General features: G+C 41.9%; 2 protein-coding genes across 2 annotated transcripts; one reads left to right on the forward strand and one right to left on the reverse strand.

Moving 5' to 3' along the window:
• Positions 1-287: 287 nt before the first annotated feature.
• Positions 288-22,651, reverse strand: MAPDA (N6-Methyl-AMP deaminase). Its single transcript, XM_081227660.1, is given in 12 exon segments — positions 288-1,107; positions 1,110-1,289; positions 1,833-1,933; positions 4,233-4,371; positions 6,578-6,658; positions 7,702-7,828; positions 10,182-10,263; positions 13,014-13,098; positions 16,653-16,713; positions 17,206-17,336; positions 17,578-17,803; positions 22,565-22,651. Coding segments are annotated over 11 exon segments (1,104 nt in total). The 5' UTR covers positions 17,638-17,803; positions 22,565-22,651; the 3' UTR covers positions 288-1,050.
• Positions 22,652-22,962: 311 nt separating this feature from the next.
• Positions 22,963-26,281, forward strand: LCMT2 (leucine carboxyl methyltransferase 2; the record flags this gene model as incomplete). The annotated part of the gene is made up of 1 exon (XM_081227657.1): positions 22,963-26,281. One exon carries the CDS (start codon positions 22,963-22,965, stop codon positions 25,021-25,023), a length of 2,061 nt encoding a protein of 686 aa, XP_081083783.1. The 3' UTR covers positions 25,024-26,281.
• Between the last annotated feature and the right edge of the window lie 815 nt (positions 26,282-27,096).

Raw genomic sequence — 27,096 nt, forward strand, 5'->3', positions numbered from 1 at the left:
AGTACTCGTTCAGCCTTTGTAGAGACAGACTGGATGGCATGTGCAGCAGAGGAAGCAAGAATATATTAGCAGGAGCTGGACAGTCATATCTGTTCTCATCAATTGTTTCCTTAGTGCTATTATTTCTTTTTATTTTCCCCATACTATCATCTTCCTTTTATTGCTTATTCTCTATGGCCAATGCCACAGAACTAAATACACAGACACAGACACAGACACAGACACACACACACACACACACATATATACATACATTCGTATATATATACAGAGGGAGAGAGAGCGAGCACTGCCATTTCTCTTTTACTGTAATGTGAATATAGAGGCTGTCTTGTCAACTCTGTAGAGAATTATTTTTATGGTAACCAGGTAGGGGAGGGAAGATGAGATATGAACATAAGAATGGATCAATTTTCTCTCCATTATTCGATTCAAAATCTAAAATGTATCTTGACTCCAGGAGGATTAATCATGAGAAGGGCAAAGGCAGATATCAGAAGCTAGCTTTATCTGTCACTTAGGGTCACCCACCCAAAGGAGATTAACCCTGGCTACTGGGATTCACAAAAATCCATGGTATGCAGTGTAGCCTGGAGTCCACAGTTCTGGGGAATACTTAAGTGAAAGGAGTCCGATTAAAGTAAGCACAACAAAATACAGAGCTGTCGTCACAAGCTAGATGGCTTAAAGGTTTTGGCGACAATCTGTTCTTCCTTCTCTCTTCACCTTATTTAGACTAGTAATTCCAAAACTTTTCCTGATGAGAACCTACTCTGATTTTCTTGAAGTTTCATGATCACTAATGAAGGACTGTTAAGCCAAAATCACTGCTGGAATGGGGAGTTCAGTGAGCAGCAACTTTCAAGTCCCTTCCTGTAAGCAGCATGGAGCTAAGCCATGGACGACCTCAGAGCCTGCCACTCAGTTTAAGAGAGACTTACTGGGCCTCCGCCATGAGTGAGGTGCTAGTGTTGGAGCCCACAGCACTTGGCTGCTATGCTTCCACGGGGAGCAGTGGACAGCTTACTAACTGGGATACAGCAGGGAGATCTAGGTTGTAATACCTACTCGAAAGTAGTTCACCTCATTATAGCTTAAAAATGGAACACTTTTGGCTTCAGATGATTCCACTTCTTCCTCAGATCAGACTTGGTGCTGTCAGAAGCAAAGATGTAGCTGATGGATTCATAAGACAGATCCCACACCTGAGACTGGGTCAAATGAAATGTTTCAGCTGCCAGCTGGTATTCTTGAGAAAGGTGTGTTGCAAAAACACCCTTATCATCGGTCTGCCAACATAAGCAAGAAAGTTTCAAAATGAACGAGGAAATGATTTTTTAAAAAACAACAGCTTTCGTTTAGAGTATTTTCCTATTTACCATGCTTCTTTAAGAATTTAAACAGGGGCCTATAAATGTATCCATGCACATCTATGACTGAACAGGCTTGTTTATCCTTTTTAAGAACAAAAAATAAAACACCAGGGCAGTGGCTCTCAACCATGGCTGCATGTTTAAATCACTGAGGGAGCTTTTAAGATGTATCTGTGCCCAGGACTCACCCCAGATCAATTAAAGCCGAATCGCAAGGGCTGGGTGCTGGGCATCAGTATTGTTGTTGTTCCCCCAGGTATTGTCCAGGACCTTTCCCCATAGAGCCAAACCAGAGTCACGCTGGCCCTTTGCAGCCTCTCAAGCCCCAATCTCCTCTCACTCCTCCACTTGGGCATCACCCCCAAGGTGTGCAAGGCAGCCAGCTAGGTAGTGAATGTCTGACCTATGGCAACTCAGGGACTAAAGAGGAGCAAAATACCTCACAACAAAACACCTTACACAGATCACGGCAGGATGGACAATGCTGTACCAGAATCCAAAATGATGCTGGTTGTAAGATGGAACTGTCTGACTTTTGACGTTCGAGGTCAAACAGAGTTCTAGATGAAGAGGGGAAAGGAAGAAGCCTCTTATTAAAAGCAGATTAGTAGACTCATTCACTGTTCACCAAGTAGATACATGAGAAATCTTTCCAAACTATGCTAATTTTCAGTAGTTCATTATTTTACAAAACTGACCTTTTCTTACATGTGAAAATTTGTAGTCCAATGAGTGTAGTTGTGTGGGAACTATGTGCTGCAGCTCATGGCAGGGAATTAACATCCCCTTCACAGCCCTGTGCTTCTCCCTTTCTTTTACCAAAGAAGGGGAAGAAAGAGGGGTGTGATAAGCCAGTCACCATGAAGAAGGCAGGGAAGTATCGTGATAAGGGAGCAGAAGGAATCTTTGAAGGGTTGCTGCACTTCTTCCTGGTCTTACAGTGGGAGCTAAAGTAAAGGTAAGAAAATGGTAGCACTGTCGAGGGTTACAGTATTATAAAAAGCCAAGAGCAGAAATGGACTTCTTCTATGGCTTCAAAGAAAACCTCTGAACTCCTTTACTCAGACAACCATCCATTCACTGCCTGCTGCAAGTCCATCTTAAGAACGACTTCTATGATTATAAAACTGCTGCCTTGAAAAGCTGTGCCCGGCTCCCCAGCCAGAGTAAAATACTTCACTGACTTGATGGCATCTGCTCCCTTGAGTAAGGTGGCTGCAACACAGGGCCACTCAGTCCCAGCAATGGCAAACCCAACCTGCCCCTGCTCAGAGCAGAGCCGGGCCACCACACCAAGTAAGATCACTATGCAAGTGGTTTCCAAGATCCTCTACTTTTGTAGAGGTTTAAAAATTTCCTTAGTAAAAAGAAAAGAAATCTCACCCATTATGAATTGCTGAAAAACTCTATGTTAGTTAAAAAACACACCCACACAGGTGTTACTGCAAATTGTTAAATTTGTAAGTTCAGTGAATTCATCAAGTAAAGAGGTTTTCAGCCAACTGCTTCTTTCCCTCATCAGAAAGGCCTTCCCCAACTATCCAGTCCAAAGTGGTTATCTCATCACTATTCTACTGGCTTGTTTAATTTTCTTCAAAGAACTTAACACTGATATTTTCTTGTGTATTTGCTTACTGTCTCTCTTACCTATGCTAGAATATAAGTTCCCTGAGAAAGAAACAGTCTGTTTTGTTTACTGCTGTATTCCCAGCAATTTGAACAGTGACTGGAACAGAGTAGGCACTTCATAAGTATTTGTTGTTAAATAAAAATAGCTCCAGGGGGGCTTCCCTGGTGGTCCAGTGGTTAAGAGTCCGCCTTCCAATCCAGGGGACGCGGTTGAATCCCTGGTTGGGGAACTAAGATCCCACATGCCGCAGGGCAACTAAACCCACGCGCCACAACTAGAGAAGCCCACGAGTTGCAACGAAGACTCAGCACAGCCAAAATAAATAAATAAATAAAAATAAAAACCCTATAGCTAACATTATACTTAACAGTGACAGACTGAATGCTTTTCCCTAAGATAGGGAACAAGGAGAGATGTCAGCTCTCATCACTCTTATTCTACAAAGTAATGGTGAATAAGTAAGTTCAGCAATGTCACATAACACATGATAAATATAAAATAATCAACTGTATTTCTCTATACTAGCAATGAAAAATTAAAACAAATTAATAAAATAAATAAATTAAAAAAAAAAAAAGCTCCAGGTATACACATGCAGACAAGCAAGTGTGTGATGGTTAACAGACATATAAAAATGTACTTGGGGCCTCCCTGGTGGCGCAGTGGTTGGGAGTCCGCCTGCCGATGCAGGGGATACGGGTTCGTGCCCCGGTCTGGGAGGATCCCATATGCCGCGGAGCGGCTGGGCCCGTGAGCCATGGCCGCTGGGCCTGCGCATCCGGAGCCTGTGCTCCGCAGCGGGAGAGGCCACAACAGTGAGAGGCCCGCATACCGCAAAAAAAAAAAAGAAAAAAAAAAATGTACTTGGAATCTTGCATAAGTCTTAATTTTTAAATAAATATTATACATTTTCATAACATATGTAAATTGGTTAAAGTCATTCCAAAATACTAGACGACCCTTATTCCCTCAATATAATACCTGGTTCCAGGAACTGGAGGATGTGGCAGTGAACAAGACAGATAAGGGCCCTGGTCTCATGGAGCTTATACTCTAATGGGAGCTAAAACTTCCTGTTACTTAATAAATAAGGCTGAGAAAGCATCACTTAACTTCTAAATGATATTTATATATTTAGAACAGTGCTTCTCTACATATGAATTGCAACCTGGGGGCTGGGGAGGAAGGGACAGTGAGTTGCCTGGAGGACCTAAAGCCTTAAGCCTTACCGAGCGGTATCTTGTGTTGCCTCACAAAGTCCACCAGATCCAGGGATCCTCCCTCCAAGGAGTTGAGAAATGTGCCATGCCCGATTCGGTCAGGAAGCAGGTCCAGGAGTACCTGTGTTTCTTTTTTTTGGTTTGGAATCTCAAAAAAAGGGGAAAGAGGGCATCAATAACCTCTTTCAGTGGTTCTTAAAAGTACTTTTTTCTATAGCCAGGTATTTTGTCCCTCTGGGAAGGTAATGCAGACATTCTGGGAAGCTGAACCACTTAGACCTTCCAGCTCTCTTCTTTGCCTTTTATCTTCCCATTTATTTCCCAATATTCTTCTAGATTCATTTTGATGATAGTAACTATGAAGTCAATAGCCTTTTCACACACATTCTCCTTTAAACCTCACAAGAATCATACAAAGCATTAAGATGAAGAAATCAAAACTCAGAAAAAGTAATTTTCAAAAACAAAATCTCACAACTCTATATGCATATGTGTGTTCTGTGTTGTGTATATGTCTTCATACATATTACAACAAGGGATAGAAAAAATATATATAAATAACAAAACTGTTAATAGGATCAACTTAGGAGCAGAACTGAAGGGGACCTTTCATTTTTTATTTCTTTACTTCTACTTTACACTATTTCTGTACACGTGGATTTTCTTCAGATACATATAACTTTTGTAGCTAAAAATATAAAGCATTTTAAAGAAAAGCTGTCCAGGCTCACAGAGCTAGTGAATGGTGGAGATAAGGGTGAAACCTGGCTCCATCTGACTCCGGTGCCCAGACTCCATCCACATACAGTGCGCTTATGTTCTATCTTGACAAGGCTAGCTAAGTGCAAACCACAACTACCATGAAAATGTCTGGCTGTGCTCTTCATCTCCTAGATAGCCTAAAAGACAAATGACCATAACATGTTGAAATGAAATGTTTTATATCCAATGGACCAAACAAGAAAAGCCACAGAAATTAAGGGAAAGAGCAGGTTCTGATGCTGTCCACAAAGGCCAGAGGTAACTGGCCTCATGCTGGCTGTTCTGTTATCCTGACCAATGACTTCAATCTGGCATCAGTCTGGTCAACTAGAGGGTGTCCTACACGTGAAAGATCTTTTGATCAGAGTGTGGAAACATGGATCTTAGATTTTAAGTTCTGCCACTAGATTACTGACTCTCTGCTTGTAGATATGAAAAAGAGCCAGTACTGACACGAAGCTCCAATTTTTTCCCTAGTCTTTAAATCATGACCTTAGTTCTCAAAATAATCATACGAGCTAAGAAGACTAAGTATTATTTCCTGCATTCAAGAAACAAATTTAGGGACTTCCCTGGTGGCGCAGTGGTTAAGAATCCGCCTGCCAATGCAGGGGACATGGGTTCGAGCCCTGGTCCGGGAAGATTCCACATGCCACAGAGCAACTAAGCCCGTATTCCACAACTACTGAGCCTGTGCTCTACAGCCCGTGAGCCACAACTACTGAGCCCGTGTGCCACAACTACTGAAGCCCGCGTGCCTAGAGCCCGTGCTCTGCAACAAGAGAAGTCACCAATGAGAAGCCCGCACACCACAACTAGAGAAAAGCCCACACACAGCAACAAAGACCCAAGGCAGCCAAAAATAAAAATAAATAAATAAATAATAAAAATAAAGAAACAAATCCAAATTCATCAAGTTGTATATGTACAGCTTTTTGTATGTTAAAAAAAAGAAAGAAAAGAAATAGGTAGAAGTACTGAGGTAGAAAGTAAATCCGTCTGTAAAATGGGGAAAATTCCAGGAGAGTCCCTTGCTTGCCTCACAGGGATGTGCTGATTAAGAAAATGACTGTTCTCCAGCTACTCTCTGTGCATTATCTGCACTGTGCTCATGCTGCCAAGGAGCTGGGGCCACAGGGGCACTTGATCTTCTGCTGAGCCTTATAAAATGATAATGAGCTACTTCCTTTCTTGCCAGTGTATGTGACACATTCAGGTCCCTTCCCTGCAAGGACAGGTGAGACAAACTCATGCTTTTCTCAGTGTCAGCTTGCTGATAACAAGGCTGCTGATATAAATTCATGCATTTTCTCTAGCAAGGTGTCAATTAAGCTGTTTTAAGGACACAACCGTAGTGCACGTCAACAGCCAACCCCAGGAACCACAAAAACATAGACACAGTAATGTGAGGGACTAAAGCAAGTTATGCCTTCATCATTATAATTTACACAAAAATATTTCTACTTTCTCTTTCTAAAAATGTTTTCCCAAGCCAGGTCTATCTTTAGCCATGTACAAATGATTATTATTTTCCATTAATTATTTTCCATTGTAATCTACCCTCTCCAGCCTAATTTTACGATATTATTTACCTCTGAAAGATGCAATGCCAACTTCAGACCTGACTTTTTAGCTTCTAAAAGAGGTTCCAAGAAGTCTTTTGCTTGTCCTACCTTGAAGACAAAAGTTAAAATGAGGATGTATGAGTATAGGCAAACTGAAGAACTGGGTTCTCTGTCTCAATAAAAAAAGAAATAAAATAATGGCAGAAAAAAAAACGGCAGATGGACTTATTTGCACATTTTGTTTATAAAGTATCTACAGTGTGCTAGACATGTTAGAGAATTCAAAGCTGGCACAGACACAGTCCTTGCCTTCAAGAATCTTAAGTATCAGTGAACCTGATGACAATCAGCTAAGCTTGATATAACAGTCACCAAATTTTACTTTTGGAAGGATATCTAGATATCTAAAGCTAAGAAGGAGAACTCACCTGATTCAGGAACCAGCATGATTAGTAAAGAAAGCTTCTATCAAATGAACGGATGAAACAAGGCCAGAACAGCCCAGGTTTTGACAAAGCCATAAGAACCAGGTTCACAGGACTCTCTAATTCAATGGTTTTCAACTGGGGTGATTCTGCCCTCCAGGGGACATTTGGTAATGCCTACAAACATTTTTGGTTGTCACAACTAAGAGGGTGCTGGTATCTATCGGGTAGAGGCCAGGGATGCTGCTAAACATCTTATAATGTACAGGACACCCTCCTACAACAAAGAATTCTTTGGCCCCAAATGTCAGTAGTGCCACAGCTGAGGCACCCTGCTTGAATCTGACCAAGAAGCTCTAGACCAGCCTTTCTCAACTGGGGCTTCTGTGAGACAATTAAGCCCTAGCCATAATTAAGTATTAGACATGGATTACATGTTAATAAATTAACTTCTCTAGTAGAATGGTACTAGCTGTGAACCAAAATAAAATAATCATATTGTCATGCAAATCTTTTTCTCTTTTTTTAGGGGGCTTAATTCTTTCACAGAACCCTGTCTGAGAGCAGTTGCTATAGACATTCTGGTCACCCAGGGCAGGATAGGGCTTCATCCACACAGAGAGTCTGTTGGACCTCTGGAGAAAGCAGGATGCTCCAAGCTAATCCTCATCCCACAAACTGATTCTACCTTTTAGAAATAAAATATATTTTGGAAAAGTAACTTACAGTAGGGTCTCCACTGAGGTCAAGGCCAAGAACTGTATCCTCAGTAGAAAGGAAGAACTCTTCAGCAAGTTTAACAGTCTCCTTGGCTACTGAAGGGCCACCTCTTCTGTCGACTGATATCAAATACCTTTGATACAAGAAAAACACAGTTGAAAATGAGTATTGATTGTGTAGATGAAAAAGACAACTCTTGAGTATGGCCAGAGAGGTATGGCAGGCTACATGGACTGCATCTTACTGGAAAACTACAGCCTGATTAACTTGACATCTTACTTTGCCATAAGGAATGAGACATAAATTCCTAAACAGCACCAAATATCTAGTTAGTGTTCAAAGTTCTATCTCCTGTTTTTTTGTTCATGTATTTGTTTTTTACAGTTTGATTCGGAATCCAACTAAGGTCCAAACATTGTGTTGGTCAGTGTGTCTCAAGTCTCTTTTAATCTATAGCCACTTCCCCCATGCCTCCACCCTCTACCTCACACCTCTCCCCGGCCTCTTTTCTTGAATTTATTTGTTGAAGAAACCACATCATTTTTCCTATAAAGTTTCCCACATCTGATTTTGCTGATTGAATCCCCATGTTGATAACATGTTCTCCTGTCTCTTGTATTTCCTATGAATTGGAAACTGGATCTAGTCTAGAGGCTTAATCAGATCAGATTCAATATTGAGGCAAGAGGATTTCATAGGTGGTGATGGTTCTTTCACCAGGAGGCTTAGATCCCTTATTTCATTAAGGGTTACAAGATTGGTAATATTCTAATTCTAACATGCATCCAATAGCTGATACAAATTCATTCTTCATACATTAGCTGGATTCCTACAAGGAATCGAATACCCAGAGAACCCCTGTTAATATTGTGTAATTTTCCTCCAGCATTTATTAGTTTATCTATTTATTCACAAAATAAAGAAATCCCTCCAGCATGGATTTATTTACAAAATTTGGATCAACTATATATAAAATGCAGTCTTTTTTTCCCACTTAACAATTTCCCCTGCCATTAAATAATGTTAGAAAACAATATAAATCATATGAATATAACATAATGTAATTGTCCTCTGATTGTTGGACATTTTAGGATGTTTTCTACTTTTTGTTATAAATAACACTACTGTGAAGAATCTTAACATTAATCAATCTATTTCCTTAGGATACATTTCTAGAACAGAGTTACTGGATCACAGAGGGAAATTATTTTTATAGATCTTAATACCTATTTAGAGAGGTTTTATTAATTACATATGCTCACCAGCAGTGTGTAAGTTCACAAACACTGGTTAATATTCTTTTTGGGGAGCGGGGTGCCTGTTGAAATGGCATTGTAATAGTTCTTTTTAAAATTATTTGATTAGTGAAGTTAAATAGTTTTCTATACAATTATTGGCCATTTGTATGTCTTCTTTTCTGAATTCTCTTGCCTTTTGCCTGTTTTTTTTTTTTTTTTTTAAATTGGGGTATTAGTCCAGTTAAGCTTAATTTCGAGAGATTTTATAGCCAGAAACTATAGTTAGCTTTCTTCCTTTCTTCCTTCAAGGACTTACTGAGCCCTAATTATGTGCCAGCTCTGTTCTAAGTACTGGTGGGGTAGTGGTGAATCAAAAGACAAGGGCCCTGGCCTCACTGAATTTACACTCTAGCGGGTGAGTGTTTATATACAAATAAAACAAGAAGACTTCTGATCTTGTTAAGAAGAGTGCCATAACGGAAATAAACGGGGTGACTAGAAGATGTGGGGAGGCACTTTAGATAAGGTGGTCAAGGAAGGCCCCTCTGAGGAAGTGACAGCCACATTGAGACCTGAATAATGAGAAGCCAGCCATGCGAGGATACAGTGGAGGTGTAACAGGAAGTACAAAGGTGCTGATGTGGGACAGTCTTGGCCTACTTGAGGAACAGAGGGTGGGCCAGTGAGTGATAAGTGACCAGTGGTCCAGATGAGGCTGTTGAAGTAAGAAAGGCAGCCACGTGGGACCTTGCAGGCCATAGTAAGAAGCCTGGATTTTCGCTGAAGAGCCATGGGAAGCCATACTTCACAAGAGCAACAGGACTCAGAACTTTACTGCCACACGAAAAAATTCAGAATTGCATTCTCAACGTTAAACACAAGGTTCTTGACTCTGTTTTTTATTAAAAGATAAAAATCGGGGCTTCCCTGGTGGCGCAGTGGTTGAGAGCCCGCCTGCCAATGCAGGGGACACGGGGTCGTGCCCCGGTCTGGGAGGATCCCGCGTGCCGCGGAGCGGCTGGGCCCGTGGGCCGTGGCCGCTGGGCCTGCACGTCCGGAGCCTGTGCTCTGCGGCGGGAAAGGCCACAGCAGTGAGAGGCCCGCGTACCGCAAAAAAAAAAAAAAAAAAAAAGATAAAAATCGGTTATTGTTTGATTTATAAAAATCCACTATACTCTGGCTCAAAAGAGTAAATTTTTCACATTCTACTATTTTAAATGGTGACCACTAAGGTACAATGCTTCTTACCTAACATCAATGTCTATGTTTTCTTGTTTGGACTGTTTTATACCCTCAAGTACAGATTCCACGTAAGTCTTTTTAGTCATTCCTGGAAAGGACACAAATAAAACATTTTTAAAGAGATCATCAACTACTTCATCCTTCAACATCAGCATCCCTATATGAACAAATACATTTTCACTTTATGTGTGATACGGGTATGGTTAAAGATGAGTTATGGATACATTTTAGTAAATACCATTTATGCTTTAATAAAATTGAAAAAAAATGAAATACTAGAAAAATGAAATTTAAAAAAAGACATAAAATTCAAGCTTGTTTAAAAATTATTCTCAAATTCAACAGACATAAAGTTACTCTCAGGACTTCCCTGGTGGTGCAGTGGTTAAGAATCCGCCTGACAATGCAGGGGACACGGGTTCGAGCCCTGGTCCGGGAAGATCCCACATGCTGCAGAGCAACTAAGCCTGTGTGCCACAACTACTGAGCCTGTGCTCTAGACCCTGTGAGCCACAACTACTGAAGCTCACGCACGTAGAGCCCATGCTCCACAACAAGAGAAGCCGCCGCAATGAGAAGCCCACACACCGCAACGAAGAGTAGCCCTTGCTCACCGCAACTAGAGAAAGCCTGCGCAAGCAACGAAGACCCAACACAGCCAAAAATAAATAAATAAATAAATAATCAATTAAAAAAAAAAAAAACTACTCTCACAAATTGCTATAAAAAGTTCAAATGCTTGTTCTAACAAAACAAGAATAACAAAAGCCCTTTTCTGGGAATTCCCTGGTGATCCAGGGGTTAGGACTTCATGCTTTTACTGCAGGGGGGCATGGGTACGATCCCTGGTTGGGGAACTAAGATTCCCATGTGCATAGTGTGGCCAGGAAAAAAAAAAAAAAAAGCCCTTTTCTATGGCCTGTCCTTAAAAAAAAATGCCAGAAAATTTTTTCTCTACTAGCAGAATGTTTTCCTGCTTGTCCAGGAAAAATTCCTCTCTTGGTTTCCTTTTCCCTCAACCCTGCTCAGACTCAGTGTTTCTCATCCAGGGCACTAGAGATGTTCTTTCAAGTTCAGGTGCTCAAGTCCTCCTCTTCTGTGGTGCTCTCAAAAAGCACTCTCCAGAACAACCTCCTCTAAAATACTCTCATACCCCAGTTATAAAATGTCTACATTTAGTGGAAAATCTCTAGAAAAAACACAGACAATTATAAAGAAGAAAAATAAAAATAACCTGTAATCCCACCACTCAGAGATAACCACTGGCTGTTTTTCTAAGTGTGTGTATATGTGTAAACATATATATATAGATATAGATATAGATGTATAGATATAGTTTTTGTTTTTGTTTTTTTGCGGTACACGGGCCTCTCACTGTTGTGTAGCCTCTCCCGTTGCAGAGCACAGGCTCCGGACGCGCAGGCTCAGTGGCCATGGCTCACGGGCCTAGCTGCTCCGCGGCATGTGGGATCTTCCCGGACCGGGGCACGAACCCGCATCCCCTGCATCGGCAGGCGGACTCTCAACCACTGTGCCACCAGGGAAGCCCCTAGATATATAGTTTTGAACAGATGAGATGCTACTAGGTATATATGTATCCTGTTCCTTCGTTTAACACTGTATTCTGAGCATGTCTTCACGTCATTAAAGTGTCTTTGCAAATATTTTTAATGGTTGCCAAATATTCCATTAACCTTTATTTAACTATTCCCCTATTGCTACATACTTAAGGTGACATTCCCCTCTGAATCTCCATTTGAAGAGTCAACTAGCCCTAATAATTGGCAGGTTTCTTCTTTCCTTCCCTTTCACTATCCTCACCAGTATAACTTGGAACTGATCCTACAGTTTAAAAATGTGAGATAAGAATCTTCTGCTCAGGGGGAGGAATAAATCGGGAGATTGGGACTGACATATACACACCACTACACGTAAAACAGATAACTAATAAGGACCTACTGTATAGCACAGGGAACTCTACTCAGTACTCTGTAATAACCTGTATGGGAAAAGAATCTAAAAAAGAGTGGATATATGTGTATGTATAACTGATTCACTTTGCTGTACAGCAGAAACTAACACATTATAAATCAACTATACTCCAATATAAATTAAAAAAAAAAAGAATCTTCTGCTTGTCTCATTTCAGCACTTACTTTACTATATGTAGTTTCAAAATTTTTACCCCATGAATGATGCTGGGCTACACATGTCTGGGTGCAAGATGATCTGGTAGGGCCTCTTTAGGTCACAGACAAAGTGCTAAGGAGGACCCAAGGGCACAATAGAATATCTCCTGATGCTGCTCTTATGGAAAGAGGGTCCCAGGAAATTTCTCCAGATCACATCCAGATCCACTCATCTCCATCCAGAGAGGTTCTGCCACATCACAGCTTGCTCCTGGTCTAAGATACCATCAGTCCCTGAGACGTGACTCAATAACCTTCATTTCAGTGATTGTCATGAAATGTGATTCTGCATCCACTCATTGTCTCACAAGTGCCTTGATGCAGGGAACTCAAACTAGCATTTATTTAAGACAATGCAACTATAAGGAAAAAGTGTTTTCTCAGAGTGAGAAAAATAAGAACAAAGAAAATGTTTGCAGGTGTTTTTATTTCCCTTCAACAGATAATCCTGACCTGATTTTTTAAGTTAAGAATAACTCACTCATTAATAACATACATCATTAATGTACATCAGAAGATCTGGACCACTGACCCTACTTTTACAATAGTGTAAAAGTAAATACTTCATAGTCTCAACTTGCAAACACATGCATCATCAAAGCACATGAGAAAAAAGATAGACATCTGCTGAGAAGTAGTTAGATTCTACCTGTAGCATTTTCTCTGGGTGTGCTCCTTAGTTCCAGGTACTTGACACCATCATCTGCAAATTCTTTAATGACATCTTTCGTGACCTGATAATAAAGGCAACGTATGCAATATTGATTATGTTAGTGTAAGCGGCCCATTGAAAATGCCACATGCTACATCTTTATTTCATGCATTAAATTTGATTTGCAAGGAGTGTTGGGAGTCTCCCACATGGTGAGGATGACCTGCTTTGTCACACCCCTGGTGGAGGCTGTGACAAAACTACCACATTTCCAATAGCTCCCCTTACCCACCCCCCATACTCACATGAAATCCAAAGCTGCATGTCACCCACACTTTTTGTTTCTCTTCTCCCCTTTTAGCCATTTCTCTATTTCCTAATGAACAGCAGACTGATAAAACAGAGGCAAAACTAAAACCAGTAAAACCACCTATGAGTGTATACTATTTGAAATTTCATTACCTATGGAAATAAGCAACTAAAATGATTAGGTAGTACTGATGTACCATTTAAAGTCATGGCTTAAGATTCTTATTCAAGTTATTTAGGGATAAGTTGTATTTTTCAAGAATTTTTTCCGGCAGGGTTAAATTTCCCCCAGAAGTACTTAGGAAGATTCTTCTTAGGCAAAGAAAATGGGTGATAAATTTGAGTAAAACTGTATCCAATCTAGCACAAAACTCAACACTCCAAAAATTACGAAATCACCAAGATAAATGATATCTAAAGGCTGAAGGCATGTTTTCCTTCATTGCCATCAACCCTAAAATATACCAAATCTAGAAGAAAAAAGGACCAAGTTAGAAATGCTGTGACAACCAGCCCTAGTTAGTCCTTACAGCTGGTATTCTACTCTTAACCTGCTTTGACCACGTGCACATGGGCATGCAGGTGCGGCGTCCTGGCCAAGGAACAAGGCTGGCTGGTTGCGCAGACGGTACCTAACTGGGTGGCCCCGCCTTGGTGGATTCATTGCAATCCAAGATCTGGGCCTCATCTTTTTTCTTTACACTAAAGCCAGAAAAGGAATTTATTATAACATGAACATAACGGGTGGCTCGGATTCACCAGGAGGTCTGGAGAATCAGCCTCAGAGATTACACAGCTCAGGACAACACAAAAGCATTCAAAATCACGTGACACCCCTGGACCAAGCAAGACACCACTGCTTCCTCCACCACTGAGCATAACCCTGCAGCCTCTGCAGCATCATCACAGGCACTGGACCCCACAGCACTGCTGTCTCAGGAACCCCATGCTGCTGCTGCCACTGCCACCACCAGAGCACAGGCCTCATCTCTGCAGGGTGAGGAACTCACATCTTATCATTGCTCCAGAACTAAGCAGACCCAGAGACACCCTACCCCAGCTCACAGGAGACTAATGCAGAAGCCTATTTGTAATGTATGAATTGCCAACGAGGGTGGAAGTGAGGGTGTGAAGCGATCCTATCTACTATCCAGGGCACCCCCTTTCTTGATGGTGAGGTACGTGTGAAACCAAATAGAACAACAGAAGGTTGCTGGCAAATACTGATTGAGAGCAATGGGAGGAAGATTTCTCTAGGCCACATTAAGGCCTGTGGAATCATCTCCAGCTCACGTCCAAGAACACTTCCCTAGGGTCCATATCCGTGTTGGCCAGATTCAGCCCTTTCTGCTCCATGCAGCAACAGGTACCGAGGGCAACTCTTGGCTCTTTGGGCTTTCCTCTCCTATGCGCTGGACTGAGAACATCTACTCAAGTACTTCCTTCAGATAGAATCCATCACAATTAGTTAAGTTTCCGCTTACTCCAAAGATGGTAAGACTGCACATCTTGAGTGAGAAAGAACATGGGCTCTGGAATTGGACAAAATAGTCCATTCTGCCACTTACTTGCAGTGAGTGACCTTGAACAAGGGCTCTGGAATTGGACAAAATAGTCCATTCTGCCACTTACTCGCAGTGAGTGACCTTGAACAAGTTACACTTAACCTCTTTAGGCCTCAGTTTTTTCATCTGCAAAAAGGGAACAATAAAAATGCCCACCTCGACAGGGAGGGTGGGAGGGAGACACAAGAGGGAGGAGATATGGGGATATATGTATATGTATAGCTGATTCACTTTGTTATAAAGCAGAAACTAACACACCAATGTAAAGCAATTATACTCCAATAAAGATGTTAAAAAAAAATGCCCGCCTCAGAAAGTCATCTTGAGTATAGTGTCTGGCACATGCAATAGTTAATATTATTTCAGTCACATTTCAATCCTGTCTCTTTGAGATTACACCCAGTCTCAATGACTTGACTGTTAAGTGATCCCCACTCAGTCCCACATCTGTAAACCATCTCTTGGCTTACTCCCACACATGATTCATTTATTATATGTAAATGTTATTAATTTCACTCTCTGGGGCATCTGTCATCCTCTCGACCACCTACAGGTGTTCGTCTAAGTAGCACTAAGTCAAATGCTACAGAATCTTAATTCCTCGCCTCATTTTAATAAAGCTTTTTACCAACTTTGGAAGGAATGAAACAATGAGCATGGCATATGATACCCATGAAGCTCTCAGAATCTAAAATCTTATCAGGTTTGCTCTGTTACACTCAACCACAGAAAGTGAGACAGAGCCTCCTGTGGTGGACATTCCTAGCAGGGTTCAGTGGTACCTGTTGAGTGGCTGATTAGACAATGCTCCCTTGGGTTCCTATAAATCCCTGTGCATGTCTGTAACACAGAGCTTACCTCATGATGTTGGATTTATCCTCTTATGGGTCTGTCTCCTGCCTGACCATAGATTCCTGAGGGGTAGGGACCATGCTGATCTATCTTTATATCTCCCAGTCTTTAGCAGGGTGCTTGGAACATTGTGGGCACTCAGTCAACTTTTGCTGAACTAAACTTTTAGAGTTAACCCTCCTCCAAAAGGTGATTAATTTACTTAATAACTATCATGAGGATCAGTCTCAGCCAAGGAGGAAAATTCTTTCTTGACCAGTCAAAAGTCACCCCTCCAGAAACACAGGTTACACTTCTTACTTTGCATTTTTTCTACGGGTTAAGAACACAGATAGGATTCTGCTTCTCTCCAATTAGAAAGAGAATATTTAAAAATGCCAACCTGGTCAGATCAATATACAGAAGCCAGTTTGCCATATCAGACTCTAGTATAACAGAGCTTCAGCTAAGGCAACACAGTGGAGTCCTCTAGCTCTTCATCCCCAGAGGGAAGGACAATTTCCCTAGGGATTAAATTCAATCTGTAAGCACCTCTTGAACTTCTTCATTCTCTATAATGTCCACCCAGGGGCAGTTCAAAGTATCCCAAGCAATACATGTAAAGTCTGTGGTCAGATATTTCATATATATATATGTAAAACAGGACAAGATTTTCTCCTCCACATTGTCCACTACCTAATAGAAGATTCTGATCTTGATTCTTTCCTCATATCTTTTATAATGAACTTATCTTTTGATATTAGCTCTTAGGCAAATGTCTTACATTATTTTTTGAAAGAGTTACCATAAAAAAAGCAGAAAACATTTTTCATCAGATTCTTGATGACAGCAAAAGGTCACGTGCAACAACAGAAGGGCATCAATTACTTACTAATTTTTAAACCAGTCTAAAAATTACTTCATTTCTCACCATTAGAATATCTTCAGGGCCAGTAGTAAGCTGATGAATTATTTGAAACATCTGGAAACATCTGCAACATGAAAAGTTTTAATGTACTTTAGTCATCAAAAACTTCACTAAATTAACTGATTTTAGGCTAATAGTAATCATATATTTATAAAGAACTAGAGAATAGGTTTTTCAAAAATTACATTGATCTGGAGGGATAATCAAATGACTGAAAATCATACGTTACTTTTATGTGGGAAGTAATAGTTTCCCTTCTCCACCCCCCAATTCCTACCCCAAGTGGTAGCAGGAAACTGGGGGGAAAAAAACCAACAAGTCTATATTTTCAAGTCTAAAGAATATTACAATATAGTGTAACTTCACAAACAATACAAATCACTAAAAATACCATCAACAGTCTGACAGTTGGAAAAAATGCGATATGTCAAGTTATACTCTCCATACCAGATGGCCACCCTACTCCTTTAACTACAAAAATCTGAATCCTTACATACTACTTACAATCGCAAAATAGAGAAAGAAAGAAGTATGTCCACAATCTCCCCAAACTCACTCTTCTAAAGTTCTTTTCTTTCCCTTGTCAATCATAGTCATCTGATAGTGGATTTTAAGACCTGGCTTCTTGGCTATTAATTTCTTTATGGTATTGGAACTAATGGATCCATTCAAGTGGGCATGAAGTTCCTAAAATAAGAATACAATCAGTAAAAACTTCTCAAGTGCACTAGATTCATAGTATCATACCAGGTGCTTGATGTTTGTAGTCTGTACTAGGCAAACTGCCTACTAGATGTAGCTATATAACTTTTAAAATGTACAAAGTTTGCAAATTCTACTTATAAAATGTACTTGTCTTTTGTGAAAAGAAACAACACAGAAGTCATTATAATTAGCAACACTCCAGATTCCGTGGTTGAATTCTCACCACTTTAGGTAATTGTGAGTAAAAGGTTGTCTTCCATGGCTCTTGTTCTGCCTCCATCATGATTTAGCAGGATAGCAAGGTCTTTCTCCAAACACTTATTCTTGGCATGAACAATACAATGTGGTCCAGTCAGTAAGTTCTGTGGTCTTGAATTTCCTTCAGATTGCTTCACTTCCACCCATTTTGATAAGATAAACAGTATACACAGTTCTGGGCTCAGCGTCACCTATTTAAACGAATGTGAACATTTTCAGATGTTGATGCAAAAGCAAAGAAACAGGTTTTGTTAATTTATTCCTCTAAAGACAAAAGCTACTCCAAAGCTAACTTAAGTGAGCCAACAACATGAACAAGAAATAAGAAAAGCCCTCAAGCTGGTAAGAGGTGGATTAAAATCTGAAATTTAGTAGGGTATATTCCTTTACCTATTAGCACTTTCTATAAAACTACTTCTAAAACTAGAAATTTATAAGACCTATTTTGGGTCCAAAAGTTTACATTTTTGAACTATTTAAAATATATAAAGGAAGAGGCATTGGAGTCGGATGGACCTAGGTTAATCCTTTTACCAGTTCTGCTCTTAAGTAGCTGTGTGGCCTTAGTCACTTTTAACCCCATGGCTTCAGTTTCTTTATTTGTAAAAATGGGATAAAAATTCGATAAAAATGCAGAGTAGCTGTAAGGATTAATAAAGTACTTTAAATTCCCCTCTTCTATGTTCCCACATAATCCAGTGACTACCTTTAACTCAGCACTTTATCACACTGTATCTCAATCACTGATTTACTTGTCTTTCTTCCTCACCAGACTATATAAACTTCCTAAGAACAGGGACTATGGCTTATACTACCTCCCTAGGACGAGTCCCTCCTAAGTCAGGGATCATGGGTTCAAGTCCCAATCTGAGGTGCAGGTGGGTTCGAGCCCCAGCCCGTGGGTTTGAGTCCCACCCGAGAAGGAGTGCAGTTTCACACCTAGCACAGTGCCCAGCATTTTGTAGGTGATAAATAAATCCTAATTTCCCTTTACCTCTGAAGGTGGCTTATAAATTAAGACAAAATTCCAAGTGAAATTTAGTGATTTTCAAAGTATGGTCCTCAGATATTAATGATGATGACGTTGAAAAGAATAGCAGTTTCCATTCAGAGCCTACCAGTTAAGTGGCAAGCACTTTTAATAATATTATCTATAATCCTCCCCATAAGCTTGCAAAATAAATATTTTTACCACATTAAAAATCACTAAATTGATACTGAGAGGGTTAAATAAGTTACCAAGATATTAAAATGGGCAATTAAGAAAACAGTTTGTAGAGATCTAGACAGAGCCATAGAAATCCACAGAAAGGCTAACCCAGTATGAGATAAATTTTAATAGAATTTTAATAGAATGCCATAGTAAGTGCTTAATAGTAACAAATGAAAAAAGATAGACTATTTAATCAATATGTTTAATATCTCTACTGAAGCACATAAGAGATGTCATTAACACAGAAAAACATACCTTGACATAGTAAAGTCAATTTGTCATAAATTGACCTATAAAGTAAATGTTAATCAAAATAATCCCAAAATTATTCCTTAGAAATTGATTTTTAAAGTTCATGTGGAAGAGTTAACTTGTAAAATTATTCAGAAAAATATCTGAAGCTCAGAAGAATACCCAATATGGGTGAAGGTGAGAGTAAAAGTTCTGGTGGGAGCAGAACTTGGTATGATATTTTTGGAAGGTACTTTGGCGACACACACACAAACCCACATACTTTTTGGAATTTATCCTGTATCTTATAGGATACGTACAGATACACTTCTTGTAGCATTATTTATAATAGCAAAAAATTGGAAACAACCTACATGTCCATCAGTAGGGTACCAGTTAAATTAATTGTATATCCATCCAACTGAATATCTATGACTCTATGGAAAGACTTCTATAATATAGTATTATTTCCAAAAAGTAAGTTGCAAAAAACATTGTTTACAAAGATGACATTTATAAACAAAGCATGTGTGTATACACACACACACTCTTATTTATATATATCTTTATTCCTAAAATAGGTATGAAAGGATACATAGAAAACTGTTCGCACTAGAAAGTGGGTTGGAAGCGGCAAAGGTCAAGGGACAGAATTTTATTTTTACTTACCTTATAAAGTTTTGTGCAATTTGAAGGTTTTACAACTTGCATGTAATACCTGATTACTTTTTGAAATAATTTTAATAAATTAAAATTTAAGTAATAAATTTAGATAATTCACTTATTACTTTTAATAAATCAATTAAAATAATTAACAAATTATTTTTCAGAATTGTTCATAAAATAATTAAATAACTTTTTAGAAACCTTGCAAAACATTTTTATTAATATGAATTACGAGAGGGAAGAACTTTTACATTTAGACAACAGAATGACAGCCTGAAAAAGCATTTAGGACATTTTACATAGCAGGCTGTTAACAAATGTTACAGATGGCTAACTTTTCATATAAATTTTCAGTCCTACTCTAGGATCCTGACCTGATTTTGTGGCACATTTCAAACCACCCTCCAGATTGCCCCTTAACTAGTTATGAGTAAATTTACTGACCCAATAGCTACAATGTTAACCTATGGAAATTTGAAAGCCACCAAAGCAAGCACAGTTTTTACACATTTTTAAAAGTTGTTTCACTGATCATTACCTAAGCTATTGCTATCAACAATTCCATGCCCTGCCAGATTCAGTCTGCCTGGGCTGGCTTTGGCATGGATCAGAAGCAGGTGGGGTGGGAGTGATGTGCCAAAGGGCAACACACTGAGATAAGATCTTTCTATATTTGTACTAATATTTCATCAAGTTAGAGCAGGGCCAGAACCAGGTCTCCTGTTCTCCTGGAGCAGGGGTCCCCAACCCCCGGGCCACGGACTGGTATTGGTCCCTGGCCTGTTAGGAACCGGGCCGCACAGCAGGAGGTGAGCGGTGGGTGAGCAAGCGAAGCTTCATCTGTATTTACAGCCGCTCCCCATCGCTCGCATTACAGCCTGAGCTCCGCCTCCTGTCAGCATTATGGTGAGTATAATTATTTCATTATATATTACAATGTAATAATAATAGAAGTGCACAATAAATGTAATGTGCTTGAATCATCCGAAACCATCCTGCCCCCCACCCCCGTGGAAAAATCGTCTTCCACAAAACTGGTCCCTGGTGCCAAAAAAGTTGGGGACCACTGTCCTAGAGAACTTTTTTCCTCCCTGTCCTCCACCCCTGCCTCCCAAAGGGAACTCAGGATAATAAAAACACTTGTTACTATTTATTAAGCACTTAGTATGAGCCAGGCATTCTGCTAAATGTCTTGGATGGTAATTTTACTTGATTCTCATAACAACCCATGAGGTATTACTGTCTCATTTTACATAAGAAAATATAGATTTTTAACAAATAACCAGAAAACAACTGTAAGGCACCCAAATCACAAATTTTGCTCCATTCTCTTTCTTCTTGAATCACTTTTCTTGATCTGTTCTTTACCAAAAAAGTAGTAGTTCTAATATATCATGTACATTTTACTAACTTGTCATATAAAAATTCATTTCTACAGCATAGTATATTTTTTTCAAAGTCCTACAACTTTTTTTTTTCTCTTTGACCCTCGATAAACCCTGAAACACCACACAAAGCAGCACTTAATCCCCTCACTTTAGAAATGACCATCTCAAAGTCCAGCAAGCTCAGGGGAGTCCTTCTCCCATTCCAATTCCAAACTCCTCAAGCGTTCCATAGACCCAGCTGCCTCAGGCTGAACTTTACAACTCAGTCACTACCTTTATAGAGACAACGAAAGCCTTCAGACATGAATTCCCTCTCTTTCTCTCTGCTTTCCCTCACACTTAAATTTATCTTTATCTATACTCCTTCTTCTCTCATGAATCAGAGAAAGAGGATTCATTCTCCTGTCCCCAAGACTAATTTGTGCCCAGGATCCCATTCCTTCCTATCTATTCCAAGTCATTACTCCACTAATCTTCTCACTTTTCTGTTCATCAACCTCTCTCTCTCCAGTTGCTAATTTCCCTCAGGGAACCACCAGGTAAGTACAGTACTTGCTTCCACCTTAAAAAATAAAAATAAAAACAAACTTTCTTTTATCCCCCATTCCCCTTTAACTACTGCCCTGTCTCTTCTTTCCTTTTGAGCTAAACTTGAGCTGCCTCCATTTACTTATCTCCCATTCATTATAACATGGATTCTGCCCTTACTACTCCACAGAAATTGCTCTCCCTAAAGTCATTAAGAGCTCTTAAACACCAGATCTAAATGACACAATTCCAGTATCCAAATCCAAATTGGCTGGACTCCAAAACTCATGCCCTTCATCATTATGCTACGCTGCTTCAAGGTAACCATACTTATAGTCATCCTGATTTCCTTCTCCATCTCAGTCACCAAATCCCAATTAATAAGTTACAAATCCTGTAAATATCTCTGCAAGCGATTTCTTACGGGTGACGACTCCCAAATACCCAAATTAGAAACTTATTTTAAACCTCCAAGACTCAGACCGTATCAGAGGGAATAATCACCTGTCTTCCATGATTCCCTCTTCCACAGACATATTCAACTTTGTCCTAGAAAACAGAATTTTGAGTGTGGAGGGGAATGTCATTTTACAGCTGAGAAACAAGAGGCTGAGTGGTTTACTTATTGTCAGCTTAGCACAGAGCCGGGAATACAAGTCAATCAATAGTGTACATCTGTGGGGAAACATTGATTGGGTGAGTCACAACTTCTGTAAAGGTTTCTTCATTTTGCACCTGGCCTCACTGGCTTGTTTTCAGATTTAAATGGGATCTCTTAATAAAGTACTCGTAGTTAGCACCCGAGGAGCGACCTCTTCTCCTTGCCCACCAAAGTCAGTGGTTCTAACCCTGCTTTGCCCCTACCAGACACTCAATGCAGACCCTGCCGTCCAAGGAGCTCTGGTTGTCAGTCCCCACAGACTCACCTCTTAAAAGATTTTTGTCAACAGTTGAGTCAACTTATGACAGCTTAAATTTTCACTTCAGACAGGAAGGCTTGTAGAAAAGTGATAACCCGCGCTTCCCTGACACAGTCCACGTGTCCACAGTAAGCCGCAGCCGTCAGTCTTGCCGCGAAACCGCAGTCCCAGAGAATCAAAGAAACGTCAATCACAGCCGAATGTCAGCACTAGCTGCACCCTCCTCAACCCTGATTGGCGAGGTGCGCTCTTCCCGGAAGTGACGCACACCTGTCCAAGGAAGAGGCGTCACGGAGCGGGGTGCGGTGGGGTGATTTTTCCGTACAGAGTCCGCGAGGTGGCTACTGGGAAACGAAAGGGCAGCTCACCAACGGGACGGACCGTCGCTCCTGAGTTCCCTAACCATGGGCCCGCGGAGCCGCGAGCGTCGGGCCGGGGCAGTGCAGAGCACCAACGACAGCAGCGCCGTCAGCAAGACCTCCCTGGCTGCGCGCGGGTACGTGCACGACGCCTTCGCCGCCTTGCTAGTTCCAGGGACCGCGCGCCGCGCGCCGCTTATCCACCGCGGCTACTACGTCCGCGCACGCGCCGTGCGGCACTGCGTGCGCGCCTTCCTGAAGGGGACGTGCGCGGTCCCCGGCGCGCCTCGCGCCCAGATCCTGTCGCTCGGCGCTGGCTCTGACTCGCTGTATTTTCGCCTCAAAACTGCGGGCCGCTTGACCCGGGCTGCCGTCTGGGAGGTAGATTTTCCGGACGTGGCACAGCGCAAAGCGCAGAGGATTCGAGATACGCCGGAACTGTGTGCGTTAACTGGTCCTTTCCAGAGCGGGGAACCCGGGTACACGTTGTGCTTTGAGAGCTCTGACTACTGCATCCTGGGCCTGGACCTGCGGCAGCTGCAGCGATTGGACCACGCCCTGGGCACCGCGGGCCTTGACGCAGCCGCACCGACTCTGCTTCTGGCTGAGGCCGTGCTGACCTACCTCGAGCCGGATGATGCCGCGGCTCTCATCGCCTGGGCCGCCCAGCGTTTTTCTAATGCCCTTTTCGTCGTCTACGAGCAGATGAGGCCGCGTGACGCCTTTGGCGAGTTCATGCAGCAACATTTTCGGCAGCTGAATTCTCCCTTGCATGGCCTGGACCGCTTTCCCGACGCGGAAGCCCAGCAGCAGCGCTTCCTTCAGGCCGGCTGGACCGCCTGCCGTGCCATGGACATGAATGAGTTCTATCGCTGCTTTCTTCCCGCAGAAGAACGCCGGCGCGTGGAAAATCTCGAAACTTTCGACGAATTTGAGGAGTGGCATCTGAAGTGCGCCCACTATTTCATTCTGGCCGCTTCTCGGGGAGACGCCCTCTCCCATACTCTGGTGTTTCCACCCTCAGAGACGTTTCCTCGGATAGATCCTGCTTCCCCATCAGGAGTCTTCCCTGCCAGTGTAGTCACTGGTGATAGCCAGGGCCCAGACCTTAAGAGATATGGCCACGCCTCAGTCCTTTTGAGCCCAGGTCTTATTCTCAGTGCTGGAGGATTTGGAGAGCAGGAGGGGCGACATTGCCGAGTGAGAAAGTTTCACTTGCTCTCAAGATACTGTGACTTTGAATGGAAAGGCAACCAAATATGCAGTTGGGGGACTGGAGCTCAGTGGGATGGACGCCTTTATCACACCATGACAAGACTTTCAGATACTCAGGTTCTGGTTTTGGGAGGGAGACTGTCCCCAGTAACTCCAGCCTTGGGGATTCTCCAACTTCTTTTTTGCAAGAGTGAGGATAATAACCCTGAGGACCTAAATGTCACAGTCACAAAGGTCGGCCCAGAAGAAGATTCCACTTTGTCATGTTGGCGCCATTCAACAACAGAAGTGTCCTATGAGAATCAGAGATATTTGTTTGTGTATGGGGGCCGCAGTGTGGCAGAACCCATACTAAGTGACTGGCATTTCCTACATGTGGGGACAATGGCTTGGGTCAGGATCCCAGTGGAGGGAGAAGTACCTGAAGGTCGGCATTCCCACAGTGCCTGCAGCTGTCAAGGGGGAGCCCTCATTGCTGGAGGTCTGGGTGCTTCTGAGGAGCCGTTGAGCTCTGTACTCTTTCTGAAACCAGTCTCTTGTGGATTCATCTGGGAATCAATAGACATCCAGCCTCCCATTACCCCAAGGTACTCCCACACAGCTCATGTGGTCAATGGGAAGCTTTTGTTGGTTGGAGGGGTCTGGATTCATTCCTCCTCAGTTCCTGGAGTGACTGTTATTGATTTGTCTACAGGACTGAGCTTCGAGTATCGGATTGACACAACATATGTGCCATGGCCGTTAATGTTACACAATCATACCAGCATCCTCCTTCCTGAAGAGCAACAGCTCCTGCTCCTTGGAGGTGGTGGAAACTGCTTTTCCTTTGGTACCTACTTCAACCCCTGTACAGTGACATTAGACCTTTCTTCCTTAAGTGCTAGGCAGTAAGGACTGGACTTGTGATATATTCAGGACCCACTAAAGTAGACAATAAAGCTTTCCAAAATAGTATTTGACTCTGGCTATAGATATTACCACTCCCCTGTTCCCACTCCTTTTTTTTTTTTTTTTGCGGTACGTGGGCCTCTCACTGTTGTGGCCTCTCCCGTTGCGGAGCACAGGCTCCGGACGCGCAGGCTCAGCAGCCATGGCTCACGGGCCCAGCCACTCCGTGGCATGTGGGATTTTCCCAGACCGGGGCACGAACCCATGTCCCCTGCATCGGCAGGCGGACTCTCAACCACTGCGCCACCAGGGAAGCCCTCACTCCCTTTTTTGTTTTTGTTTTTTTCTTGTTAGCACCTCTGTTCAGTGCAGAAAGAAAAAAAGTTGTTTAAACACACACCAGCATTCAAAGAGATGGTACAAAAATAAAACATAAATAGGCCTATATGAAGAGAGTGGTCATATAGTCCTAGAGTAGGAATTGGGGGCCTTTGGGTCCCTGTATCTAGTTTACTGGTCTTCCTCCCATTTTCTAATCTGAGTTTATCCATTTACTGAGTTACAATGACCTTTAGCCTAAGTCAAGTGAAAATTTTCCCAATGCTAGGCTTTGTGATTTTAGATGGGACCTTGGAAGAAGTTTCACACAGACACTTGGTAAGAATACAAGGCTGAATATAGGTGAAGGGACATGGTATTGACCTCATTCTTTTTTTTTTTTTTTTTTTTTTTTTTTTTTTTGCGGTACGCGGGCCTCTCACCGCTGTGGCCTCTCCCGTTGCGGAGCACAGGCTCCGGACGCGCGGGCTCAGCGGCCATGGCTCACGGGCCCAGCCGCTCCGCGGCATATGGGATCCTCCCAGACCGGGGCACGAACCCGTATCCCCTGCATCGGCAGGCGGACTCTCAACCACTGCGCCACCAGGGAGGCCCGACCTCATTCTTCATGTATGAATCCTGAAATGAACCCAGTTGCAGTTTGATTAAAGCATTGTGCCAACTAGTGCAGCAGAGAACTCTGTGATAGCTTTAATAAGACACATTTGTATGACTTTATTGACACATGGTTTTGTTCCATTTTTTTGCCACTGGTTCCATATTTATTTAGAATTATAAGTGCTAATAAACCAAACATTTGATTTCTCAGCTCATTTTGTACATGGTATGAAAATGTTTTGCTTCAGATCTACTCCACCCTTCACTATGTTCTGTGTCCCAGGAGGCCAACCTTTATTAATTGCATCAATGAGTCTACTTGTTCTCTGGTGTTTGGTGAGTTCCATCAGTCAGAGGTACCAGAGAGGGATGGTTGGACAGTGAGTCAGAGTATTCCAGGTGTTTCCCCTACCAGTCTGCAAGTTGGCAGCAGCTGCATTCTTTTTTTAAAATAAATTTATTTATTTTTGACTGTGTTGGTTCTTCATTGCTGTGCGCAGGCTTTCTCTAGTTGTGGTGAGCGGGGGCTACTCTTTGTTGCGGTGCGTGGGCTTCTCACTGCGGTGGCTTCTCTTGTTGCAGAGCACAGGCTCTAGGCGCATGGGCTTCAGTAGTTGTGGCTTGCGGGCTCTAGAGCGCAGGCTAAGTAGTTGTGGTGCATGAGCTTAGTTGCTCTGCGGCATGTGGGATCTTCCCAGACCAGGGCTTGAACCCGTGTCCCCTGCATTGGCAGGTGGATTCTTAACCACTGTGCCACCAGGGAAGGCCACAGCTGCATTTTTTTCGTAAAAGCCACAGCTCCTGTCATGTAGTCTTCTATAAGGTATAGCTCTAACTCTGCATCACTCCAAAGAATTCTGTATCTTAGTTGCATTAACCATATTTTAAGTGTTCAATAGCCACATGTGACTAATGGCTACAGTATTAGACAATATAGATGTAGAACATTTCCACCGTTGAAGAAACATCTGTACTCCACTGAGGTACTTCACCATCTTGACTTGGTTTCCCTTAACCCTGCTCAACCCCTTTTAATTAGTATCTTCATTAAACTCTCCTCAACTATCCCCTTAAAATGGACCATCTTTCCTGGTGAGCCTTGTGAGATCATGAAACATCTTAGGTATTCATCCTTAAAAC

Source organism: Mesoplodon bidens (genome assembly GCF_964165515.1).
Source record: "Mesoplodon bidens genome assembly, chromosome: 3".
NCBI lineage: Eukaryota > Metazoa > Chordata > Mammalia > Artiodactyla > Ziphiidae > Mesoplodon > Mesoplodon bidens.